Source organism: Odocoileus virginianus, chromosome 15 (genome assembly GCF_023699985.2).
Source record: "Odocoileus virginianus isolate 20LAN1187 ecotype Illinois chromosome 15, Ovbor_1.2, whole genome shotgun sequence".
NCBI classification, from domain to species: Eukaryota; Metazoa; Chordata; class Mammalia; order Artiodactyla; family Cervidae; genus Odocoileus; species Odocoileus virginianus.
Genome location: NC_069688.1, coordinates 46,612,573 through 46,624,288, shown reverse-complemented (window position 1 = coordinate 46,624,288; position 11,716 = coordinate 46,612,573). Strand labels below are relative to the sequence as shown.

Here is an 11,716-nt window from a genome sequence, read left to right as displayed (position 1 = left end):
CCTTTGTCTGCACGACTACGGAGCGCCGCAGGGCCCATCTGAGGCCGGTTTCCGCTCCGCGGAAGTCACATGACAGGAAGTGGTCGGGAAGAAGCGGAAGTGGCATGTGTTGGTGGAGAAGGCGTCTTCGGCGGCGTAGCTGGGGCCTGGAGGGAAAGGGTCGTAAGATCCCTGGAGAACTGGCAGCAAGATGAAGGTGAAGATGCTGAGTCGGAACCCCGACCACTATGTCCGCGAAACCAAATTGGACTTACACCGAGGTGAGATAAGTTAGTTGGGAGTCCGCCAGCCTTGGATCCGGCCTCGGCTTCACCGAGTAAAGCTGGTCGTGGAGGGGGGACTGGAGTTCTACTCTCGTTTGCCAGTTTTCTTTCGCTAGGGCTCTTGGTTTATAAAGCGCTTCTGGTTCTGGGTAGCAGAACACTTGTCTTCAAATCCCTTTCCTCATAATTTGTGTCTAGTGGTCAGTGGCAGTTAGTTAAATGGGGAAATGATTCCGTCTACACCGCTTTCAGCTGCTCTCTGTTCTCAGGGTACTGTTGGGGGGAACGTGGACTTGAATGAGCCAAACTCGAGGATTGTGAAGGAATTAACAGTTAAGCAAACATCTTTAAACCTCTCCTTGTTACTCTAACTTTCGGCAACTTTGCTACTTAAAATTACGTACTTCGGGATGTGGGAACAGACAAAGGTGACACAAAGCCGTCAGTTTTCTCTCAAAAACTCTTGTGGAGAAGTTTAGTGGGGGAATGACTAACATGAAATTAATGGGTTTTATCTGTACTGGTCTGTTCCCCCATTAACCTGCTAACTGCTTATGAATTATAGCTAAGTGACCAAGCATGTGTGAATAGACTGTTCTAAGTGAAGCCAATAACAGGTGCAAAGGCCCTAAGGCAGTAATAAACTTAAGGCATAAGAGAAGGGCCATGTCCTCAGAGTTTGAGGTACTTGTGAACCATAGAAGGTGAGGCTGGAACAATATTTCCGTATGATTGAGTCATATATCTTATCAGTATATATTGTGAGCAATGCTAACTAAATGGTCTCTGCTCACAAGATGTTTACAGGTTAAGTATCAAAACAGCAGTGTTCTTAAAATGCAAAGTAGATTATGTCACTCGGACTTGACATCATCCCTGCTCCTTGAACTTGGTCCCATCGTCCTCTCTCCTTTCATGGGTGACTACTTTTCCCACAGCTAGTGTACATGTTCTCTTGTTAGTCTGTGTGCGTTTCAGGCATGTGATGGCATACACCTCTTCCCAGTTTCTGTCCCCTGCAGATTTCCTCCATCCTGTGCACATGTAGGCACCCTCTTATGCTTCTGTTTCATATTTTTATACTAATGTCAGAGTGTTTATTACATTGTCTCATTATTATTGTGACTATCAGTCTTTTTTTATCAGATTGAGCTTGCAGAGAGTGGCCCAGTCGTGTTTGTTTCTATGTCCCCTGTGTTTAGATAGCACCTGGCACTTAGTAGTTGCGTTATTAATGTCTGAAGGAAGGGATGGGTAACTGGTTCGTCATAGACTTTTTTTGTTTAAGTGGTCTTTGTAAATGTGGTGCGGTATTCAAATACTTATTTGAGTATTCTGACTCATAGATCTGGGGTGTGGGCATCAGGGAATCTGTATTTTTAAAACTCTGTTGGTAATACAGCTGATAACATACAAATGTATAAAAACAACATACATCAATATGTACTGTGAGTCTGTTTGCTCTGATGTTCTGAGTGTTGTGGTATATGGGAGGTGTTCCATATCTTTGTTGAATGTTTATTGTTGACTGAATTGAATTTACAGATGGGCATAATTATGGGTATTTGGAAAAATTTGTAGAAGATACAAGATTTAAACAGTTTTTTTTAAAGGATGTGTAGGGTTCAGATGGGTTTCCCAGGTAGTTTGGAGGGTAAAGAATCTGCCCGCAGTGTGGGAGATCCATGTTCAATTCCTGGGCCAGGAAGGTCCCCTGGAGAAGGGACTGGCGACCCACTCCAGCATTCTTGCCTGGAGAATTCCATGAGCAGAGAAGCCTGACAGGCTACAGTCCATGGGGTTGCAAAGAATCGGACCCAACTGAGCAATTAACACGTAAACAAAATCAAACATTGAAAGTGCTCAATAAATAGTATAATTATCATCACAACATTGTATCCTTATCAGTACAGTGATCAGCACTGGAGATTATTAGTGTTCCCTGCCCAGTAAGGGGGCTTCCCAGATGGCGATAGTGATAAAGAACCCATCTGCCAGTGCGGGAGATGCAAGATATATGGGTTCGATCCCTGATCAGGAGGATCCACTGCCTAGAGAATCCCATGGACAGAGGAGCCTGGCGGGCTATGTTCAATGGGTTGCACAGAGTCGGACACTACTTAAGCAACTTAGCATGCATACACACACCCAGTAAGGAGCTTGAGAGTTGAGCAAACGTTTATGATACACTTGTTTTTTGCTCAGCATAAGAAATGTGATGAAGAATGTAGAGGAAGCCCTGCAGGTGAAGGCTTATAACCCAGTTGAAGAGCGTAGTAGGACATTAGAAAAGGAAAACTTGTGTGTGTGTGTGTGTGTGTGTGTGTGTGTGTATAGAGAGTCTAGTTATTTTGCAAGATGTATGTGTTCTATCACTTTCTGGTAATTTTGGAGAGGTTCTGGACAAAAGGTCGTCAACGTTTTTAGTTTTAGTCCTCGGCATAGTCAGTGTCCCTCATATAGTCGTATTGAATAATATATTGAATGATTAGCCAAGGAATACCACAGGAGGTATTAAATATGAATTATTTTATTAAGAGGAATCATTCTTATTTCAGTTCCAAGAAACTATGATCCTACCTTACATCCTTTTGAGGTCCCACGAGAATATATAAGAGCTTTAAATGCCACCAAACTGGAACGGGTATTTGCAAAACCATTCCTTGCCTCCCTGGATGGTCACCGAGATGGAGTCAATTGCTTGGCAAAGAATCCAAAGAGCCTGGCTACTGTCCTTTCTGGGGCATGTGATGGAGAGGCAAGTATCACTAAACACTGACATTTTAAACTGAAAATAGTTATGTTGCAAATATTCTTCCTTTAATTGTGAGTTACTGTGGGTTTTAATTGGTTTGATTTCATTTTTCTATGTCCTGTTTTCTTTTAATTCTCAAGACTAAATTTTCTTTGAATCAGTAACTTCAGTAGTTTCTTATCTAAACCTAAGAAATTAAAAATGTAGTAGCTTTTGGTTGTTTGACAGTAAGTAAGAAGGCATGTTTACAATACAGATATTTAGCTGTGAGTTTTTTTCACAGAGTATGTTATTAACAATTCAACACTTAATTATTTCCCACTGTGCCAAGGAAAGAAAAGCTTTAAAGCACTTTTACACTAGAATCAACAGAGTATTTAAGAGATTCAGTTTTCTGCTTGTTGATGTTTGTATCCATAGACATTGCATATTTTTTTTCCAATGTGCCCAACAGACATTCTTCAGTGAAATGTAAAAAAAAAATTTATTTATTTATTTATTCTACCTTTGGCTACGCTGGGTCTTTGTTGCTGTGTGTGGGCTTTCTCTAGTTGCCACCGGTGGGGGCGGGGGCTCCCTTGGTTGCGGTGCTGAGGCTTCTTGTTGCAGTGGCGTCTCCTGTTGCCGAGCGTAGGCTGCAGGGCCTACAGGCTACTGTGGTTGCTCCATCCCATGTGGGATCCTCCCTGACTAGGACTGAATCCGTGTCCTCTACACTGGTAGGCAGAGCCCCAGCCATTGGACCACCAGGAACATTCAGCATTGCATTATTTTGATCTAGAAGATTTTGTTTTTAGCCATCTGGTAGAGTGGTTTATAGCCTTTTCAGTGTTGAACTTATTTTTCTTGGAATGTAGTACTTCTGTGCCTGAACATTTTTTATTTATACTTTACTGAAATTTTCTAGTATGTTTTATTATAGGTTAAAATTTGGAACTTGACCAGACGAAAATGTATTCGTACGATACAAGCACATGAAGGTTTTGTACGAGGAATATGTACTCGCTTTTGTGGGACATCTTTTTTTACTGTAAGTATAATACAGTTAAGTCATTAACTCTTTTCACCATGTGTAGAACTAATCTAATTGAATATTTTCTGAGTTCATTTATGTGATCCAAGGCCCTTTCTGATTTTCACAATGCAAAATAACATTAGAACTCAGATAAGTCTTGGTTTTCTTTATGTAATCCAGCCTTTCCCATACTTAAAAAAATTTTTATTTCTAATTACACATTACATGAGTGTGTGCTAAGTTCATTTCAGTCATTTCCGACTCTTTGCGACCCAGTGGACTGTAGCCGGCCAGGCTCCTCTGTCCATGGAATTCCCCAGGCAACAATAGTGGAGTGGGTTGCCATTCCCTCCTCCAGGGGACCTTCCCAACCCAGGGATTGAACTCATGTCTCTTATGTCTCCTGCATCGGCAGGTGGGCTCTTTACCACGAGTGTCACCTGGGAAGCCCAAATACATATTACTGAACTAATATTCTATAGAACAGTTAGAAGTGGGATTAAAACAAGATGAGTCATTTGTACTTCCTTTGTCAGTTAGCAATAAGTCATTGAAGGATTTTTGTGTATGATAAAATATGCTTAACATAAAATTTACCATTCTAGCCATTTTTAAGTGTATATTTCAGTGGCATTAAGTATGTTCACATCATTGTAAAGCCATCACCACTATCCATCTCCAGGACTTTTTCACCTTCCAAACTGATACATGTAACTGTTAAACACTAACTCCACATCTCTCACCCCTACCTCCTGTCCTTGAGTAATTTACCTGGTAATTACTGTTGTGCTTTATGTCCCTGTATGTCCCTATGTGTCTGATAATTTCACTTAATATAATATCCTTAAGGTTCATCGATTTTGTACCATGTATCAGAATTTCTTTCCTTTTTAAGGCTAATGCTCCGTTGTATGTATATACCACATTTTGTTTATTCACTCATCCATTAGTGGATGTTTTGGTTATTTCTACCTTTTGGCCTTTGCGAATAATGCTACTGTGATATGCAAATATTGAAAGTTATTGAAAGTTTTAATAGGAAAATGACGGAGTCTGAGTTGAGCTTTCAGAGGATTAATTTGACAGCTGTGAGTGATCAGTTTGGAGGCAGTTTTAATAGTCTGCATAAGCAATAATAGAGTCAGCTCTGGAGAGTGAAAATAATTGAAAGTAGTTGTTGGGTTTAAAAACTTTATTTTTAGAATTAGGAACTGTTTTATTGCAGTGTAACTGACATACTGCACTACATAAGTTTAAAGTGTACAGCACAATGGTTATATATATCCTGAAATGATTATCACAGTAAGCTTCCTGAACATTCATCATTTCATATAGATACAAAATTAAATAGAGAAAAAGTTTTTTTTCTTACAATAGGAACTCTTAGGATTTACTCTCAACAGTTTTCCTGTGTTACATCCAGTCATGTTAATTATATTTGTCATATTGTACATTACATCCCTAGTACTTGTTTGTCTCATAACTAGACGTCTGTACCTTTGACTGCCTTCTTCCAATACCCACTGCCCCAACCCCACGCCTATGGTAATCGCAAATACCATCTTTTTTTCTGTAAGTTTGTTTTTTTGTTTTTGAAGTATAATTGACCTACAATACTAGGTTGGTTCTTTGTGCACAACATAGTGATAATATTTCTGTGCATTTCAAAATGATCACAATAAGTCTAGTTGCAATGTCACCATACATAGATATCCATAAATTTTGACTATATACCCCACTCTGTACACATAATTTGCAGCTAGAAGTTCATACCTTTTAATCTCCCTCACTTATTTCTCTCATCTCCCCTCTCCTCTCCCTGCTGGAAACCACCTGTTTGTTCTCTATATTGATAATTCTGTTTGTATTTTGTTATGTTTATTCATTTCTTTTTTAGAGTCCACATGTAAGTGAAATCATGCAGTGTTTATCTTTTTAAGGCTGAGTAATATTCCATTATGTTTATATAACACATTTTCTTTATCCATTCTTCTGTTGTTAAGCACTTAGGTTGCTTCCCTATCTTGGCTATTATTACTAATGCTGCAGTGAGTATAGGGGTGCACATATCTTTATATCTTTTCTAATAAGTGCTTTTGTTTTCTTCCAATTAATACATAGGAGTTGAATTACTGGATCATATGGTAGTTGTAGTTTTAATTTTTTGAGGAACCTCCATATTGTTTTCCATAGTGGCTCTACCAGTTTACATCCACCAACAGTGCACAAAGGTTCCCTTATCTCCAAATCCTCACCAACATTTGTTTCTGTTGGCTTTGATAATGATAGCTTACAGTAAACAATGTTGGATTCGTGATCTCCGAAGAAGATTTAGCTTGAGGGCTAGGGACCAGGCTTGATGACTCAAGAGCTTTTGTGTAGCAGAGTTTTACTAAAGAGAAAAAGAGACAGAGAAAGCTTCTGACATGGGCACAGAAGGGGGCCAGAGAGCACCCCCGTTCACTAATCTTTTCGAGGCCTTATATACTTTTCCCAGACCTCCTCCTACAGCATACATCTTAAATTAACTAGAACTAACAATAGAAAGATGTTACTAGACCCACTCACATAATATACATTTTAATATGACAGGATTAGTCAGAAGATTCTTAAGGAGACACACATCCTGGAGCAAGATATATTGTTATATTGACTAAGACAAAGTAATGTAGAAAAAACATTTGTCCTTTTCTCCTCGAGATCCCCAGACCCCTTCCTCCTCCTTGGGGACCGTGTACTTCTTACCAACCTACCCTGGAATTGACTCTCTCTCAACAATAACCATTCTCCACTCTGACAGGTATAAGGTGATACCTCATTGTGGTTTTGACTTGCATTTCCCTGATGAGCAGTAATGTTGGGCATCTTTTCATGTACCTATTTGGCATCTGTGTGTCTTTGGAAAAAAATGTTTTTATTCAGAGCCTCTGACTATTTTTTGAGTTTTTTTGATGTTGAGTTGTATAAGTTCTTTGTATACTTCGGATATTAATCTGTTATTGGATATATTGTTTGCAGATATCTTCTTTTTTTACTTTATTGATAGTTTTTTTTTGCTGTGCAAAGCCTTTTTAGTTTGATGGAATCCCATTTGTTTTCCTCGCCCGAGGAAACATATTCAAAACAATTTAGTTATGTCGATGTTTATGTGATATCTTGAACATATCAGCCATGTCCCAAAGTCTTAAATTACCATAGTTTGTTTCCTTAACTTTCATTTGGGCTAAGGTGCCAGCAGTTCTGCCCACCATTTCTTTCACCATCTCTGTAACCGTCAGCTCCAGTGAAAAGGCAAGCAATGCCTATGCTAACATTATGAAAATAATATTATCCTTATGGACTCCTGAAAAATTCTCAGTATCCTTCAGAAATCTACATTTTACAGTTTGAAAACCTCTGCCTTAATATTGATAGTTTCTGGAGTTTTGAGTCATACAAAGAAAGACTTGTCCCATGCCAAGATAATAAAAATGCCTTGTCTCTAGTATCTTTATGGATTTTGTTGCATGTTTTACATTTAAAGTTATCTGGAATTATATTTTTATATCAGGTGTCACATTGGTTCATACTTTTTAAATGACTAACCTGATCTCACAGTACCATTTTATTGTAATTCATTTTTCTTCCTAATTTGAAATGTCATCCTTATTACAACATGCAGCTTTTACCATCTTTATGATGTAATATTATTTCTACCCTTACTCTTGTTTTGCTCTATTCATCCTATTTTATTTTAAATTTTATGTGTTTTATATGTTTATCACAAATCTTTAACAAGGTGGGACATAAATGAATCAGTACATATAGTACTGGAAGAATGTGGTATATGTTACTTTTTAAACTAAAGATGTTTATAATTTGATGTATACATTGGCAAGTTTACAGTTTATAACTGTTCTTCATTATCATTGTAAATATTTCTAGGTTGGTGATGACAAAACTGTGAAGCAGTGGAAGATGGATGGACCAAGCTGTGGAGAAGAGGAGGAGCCATTGCATACTATATTAGGAAAGGTACGAAAATAAACTGACCCAGACTTGGGCTACTAAAATTCTTCTCTTTTACCCACAATTATTTCGTAATTTCAATTTCATAAAAAGGTAAAAGAAATCAGACACTTTAGGCTGCAGTACTTCACCTGTTTTAAGCAATAGTTAATACAATCAAAGGGCCTTTGCAGTTAAAGAATTTGAACAGTTCTTTGGTGTTCGTTGCAATAATGTTCTGTTTCTATTTTTAGTTAGAGGAGGCAGAGAAACATTTCCTATAGTAAGAACATGGGAGGAAATCTATAAGATAAAAGGTCAGAAAAAAATAGTGCTTCAGCTTCTCATTTATATCATGGATCTTTCCCAAAGCTCAGCATTTACTTGAAAGTATTCTTTAGGAAATTAATTTAATAGTGTGCTTTCTATATAAATCCTATTTACTTTTCTTAACAGCATTCTGCAAATCAGTTGATAAAGTTTAGTTATAACTTAAGTTATAGCTTAATAATTTATCATTTGTTCTACCCATGTTTTTTAATCCTTATTTTTATTTATTTATTTATTTATTTATTTATTTTTATTTGTTGGAGGCTAATTACTTTACAACATTGCAGTGGTTTTTGTCATACATTGAAATGAATTAGCCATGGATTTACATGTATTCCCCATCCCGGTCCCCCCCTCCCACCTCCCTCTCCACCCCATCCCTCTGGGTCTTCCCAGTGCACCAGGCCTGAGCACTTGTCTCATGCATCCAACCTGGGCTGGTGATCTGTTTCACCCTAGATATACATGTTTCGATGCTGTTCTCTTGAAACATCCCACCCTCGCCTTCTCCCACAGAGTCCACAAGTCTGTTCTATACATCTGAGTCTCTTTTTCTTTTTTCTGCATATAGGGTTATCGTTACCGGATGTGGAGGTGGTATATTAGTATGAAATGGAAATAGTTTGCAGATGGTAAAAAATTAGTAATTCATGAAAGAAAATTTGTTTCATTCTTGTAAAATGTCTTATCGCTAGGAGTTCCAAAGATTTTTTGAAATATTTAGTGTTACCCTTTCTCTGTGGTACTGGGGGTTAATTCTTACTGTGGAAAAGTTTGTAGAGACTTGAATAGAAATAATTCTAAATCTGCAGATGCTGATAAAGAGCTCTTAAAAGCTTAAAGTATCGGCTAAATAGTTGCCTTTAATTTGCTTTGCAAACTTTTTTTTACTGTCTAGTACAAAGGTAGGCTTTAATCTGGCCCTGAATAGATGAGTCACGTATTTTAATACGTGATACCAAATTTATGAGATTTTACTGCTTTTAACAACCTTAGCATCCACGCTTGCTAATTTAGTTTCTCTTTCTAAATTTTGATGCAGTCGTGTTTAATCTGTGTTTCTTTCCTGGGAATCAGTATTTCATGTGTTAACTGTGGAATTAAGTTGTTTAGAAATTACCTTTTGTGTTTCATTAGTTGATTCCAAGATCCTTCAATACCCAGTGACAATTTAAAAATTGCTTCAGTGCTATATATTCAAACTTAATTAAATACATCCCATGTTAACTTTATTCTTTATTCCCAGAATGTGTGATAAGGAACATCACTTCTTATGGTAGAATTTTCTCCTTTAAGTAAGGGCTTTAAAGAAATTTCTTAGTGAACAGGGATTTTCTTTTTTTTTTTTTCAAGGAAAAATAAGCTTTTATTTTTTTTTATTTTTATTTTTTTTTTGTTTTTGTTATTTTTATTTTATTTATTTATTTTTTTTTTTAAATTTTTATTAGTTGGAGGCTAATTACTTTACATCATTACAGTAGTTTTTGTTATACATTGATATGAATTAGCCATGGATTTACATGTACTCCCCATCCCAGTCCCCCCTCCCACCTCCCTCTCCACTCGATCCCTCTGGGTCTTCCCAGTGCACCAGGTCCAAGCACTTGTCTCATGCACCCAACCAAGGCTGGTGATCTGTTTCACCCTAGATAATATACATGTTTCAATGCTGTTCTCCTGAAACATCCCACCCTCGCCTTCTCCCAGAGTCCACAAGTCTGTTCCATACATCTGAGTCTCTTTTTCTGTTTTGAATATAGGGTTATCGTTACCATCTTTCTAAAGTCCATATATATGTGTTAGTATACTGTAATGGTCTTTATCTTTCTGGCTTACTTCGCTCTGTATAATGGGCTCCAGTTTCATCCATCTCATTAGAACTGATTCAAATGAATTCTTTTTAATGGCTGAGTAATATTCCATGGTGTATATGTACCACAGCTTCCTCATCCATTCGTCTGCTGATGGGCATCTGGGTTGCTTCCATGTCCTGGCTATTATAAACAGTGCTGCGATGAACATTGGGGTGCATGTGTCTCTTTCAGATCTGGTTTCCTTGGTGTGTATGCCCAGAAGTGGGATTGCTGGGTCATACGGCAGTTCTATTTCCAGCTTTTTAAGAAATCTCCACACTGTTTTCCATAGTGGCTGTACTAATTTGCATTCCCACCAACAGTGTAAGAGGGTTCCCTTTTCTCCACACCCTCTCCAGCATTTATTGCTTGTAGACTTTTGGATAGCAGCCATCCTGACTGGCGTATAATGGTACCTCATTGTGGTTTTGATTTGCATTTCTCTGATAATGAGTGATGTTGAGCATCTTTTCATGTGTTTGTTAGCCATCTGTATGTCTTCCTTGGAGAAGTGTCTGTTGAGTTCTTTGGCCCATTTTTTGATTGGGTCATTTATTTTTCTGGAGTTGAGCTGGAGGAGTTGCTTGTATATTTTTGAGATTAATCCTTTGTCTGTTGCTTCGTTTGCTATTATTTTCTCCCAATCTGAGGGCTGTCTTTTCACCTTGCTTATAGTTTCCTTTGTTGTGCAAAAGCTTTTAAGTTTCATTAGGTCCCATTTGTTTATTTTTGCTTTTATTTCTGAAATTCTGGGATGTGGGTCATAGAGGATCCTGCTGTGGTTTATGTCGGAGAGTGTTTTGCCTATGTTCTCCTCTAGGAGTTTGATAGTTTCTGGTCTTACATTTAGATCTTTAATCCATTTTGAGTTTATTTTTGTGTATGGTGTTAGAAAGTGTTCTAGTTTCATTCTTTTACAGGTGGTTGACCAGTTTTCCCAGCACCACTTGTTAAAGAGGTTATCTTTTTTCCATTGTATATCCTTGCCTCCTTTGTCGAAGATAAGGTGACCATAGGTTCGTGGATTTATCTCTGGGCTTTCTATTCTGTTCCATTGATCTATATTTCTGTCTTTGTGCCAGTACCATACTGTCTTGATGACTGTGGCTTTGTAGTAGAGTCTGAAGTCAGGCAGATTGATTCCTCCAGTTCCATTCTTCTTTCTCAGGATTACTTTGGCTATTCGAGGTTTTTTGTATTTCCATACAAATTGTGAAATTATTTGTTCTAGTTCTGTGAAAAATACTGTTGGTAGTTTGATAGGGATTGCATTGAATCTATAGATTACTTTGGGTAGTATAGCCATTTTGACAATATTGATTCTTCCAATCCATGAACACGGTATATTTCTCCATCTGCTTGTGTCCTCTTTGATTTCTTTCATCAGTGTTTTATAGTTTTCTATGTATAGGTCTTTTGTTTCTTTAGGTAGATATACTCCTAAGTATTTTATTCTTTTTGTTGCAATGGTGAATGGTATTGTTTCCTTAATTTCTCTTTCTGTTTTCTCATT

General features: G+C 37.6%; 1 protein-coding gene across 1 annotated transcript in view; it reads left to right on the top strand.

The window, feature by feature from the left end:
- Positions 1-67: 67 nt before the first annotated feature.
- Positions 68-11,716, top strand: part of DCAF13 (DDB1 and CUL4 associated factor 13) — a 30,812-nt gene continuing 19,163 nt past the window's right edge. The window contains exons 1-4 of the mRNA XM_020874068.2: positions 68-260; positions 2,822-3,021; positions 3,941-4,048; positions 7,958-8,047. Coding sequence (XP_020729727.2) covers positions 191-260; positions 2,822-3,021; positions 3,941-4,048; positions 7,958-8,047 — 468 coding nt within the window. The 5' untranslated portion in view covers positions 68-190. The remainder of the gene's footprint in view (positions 261-2,821; positions 3,022-3,940; positions 4,049-7,957; positions 8,048-11,716) is intronic.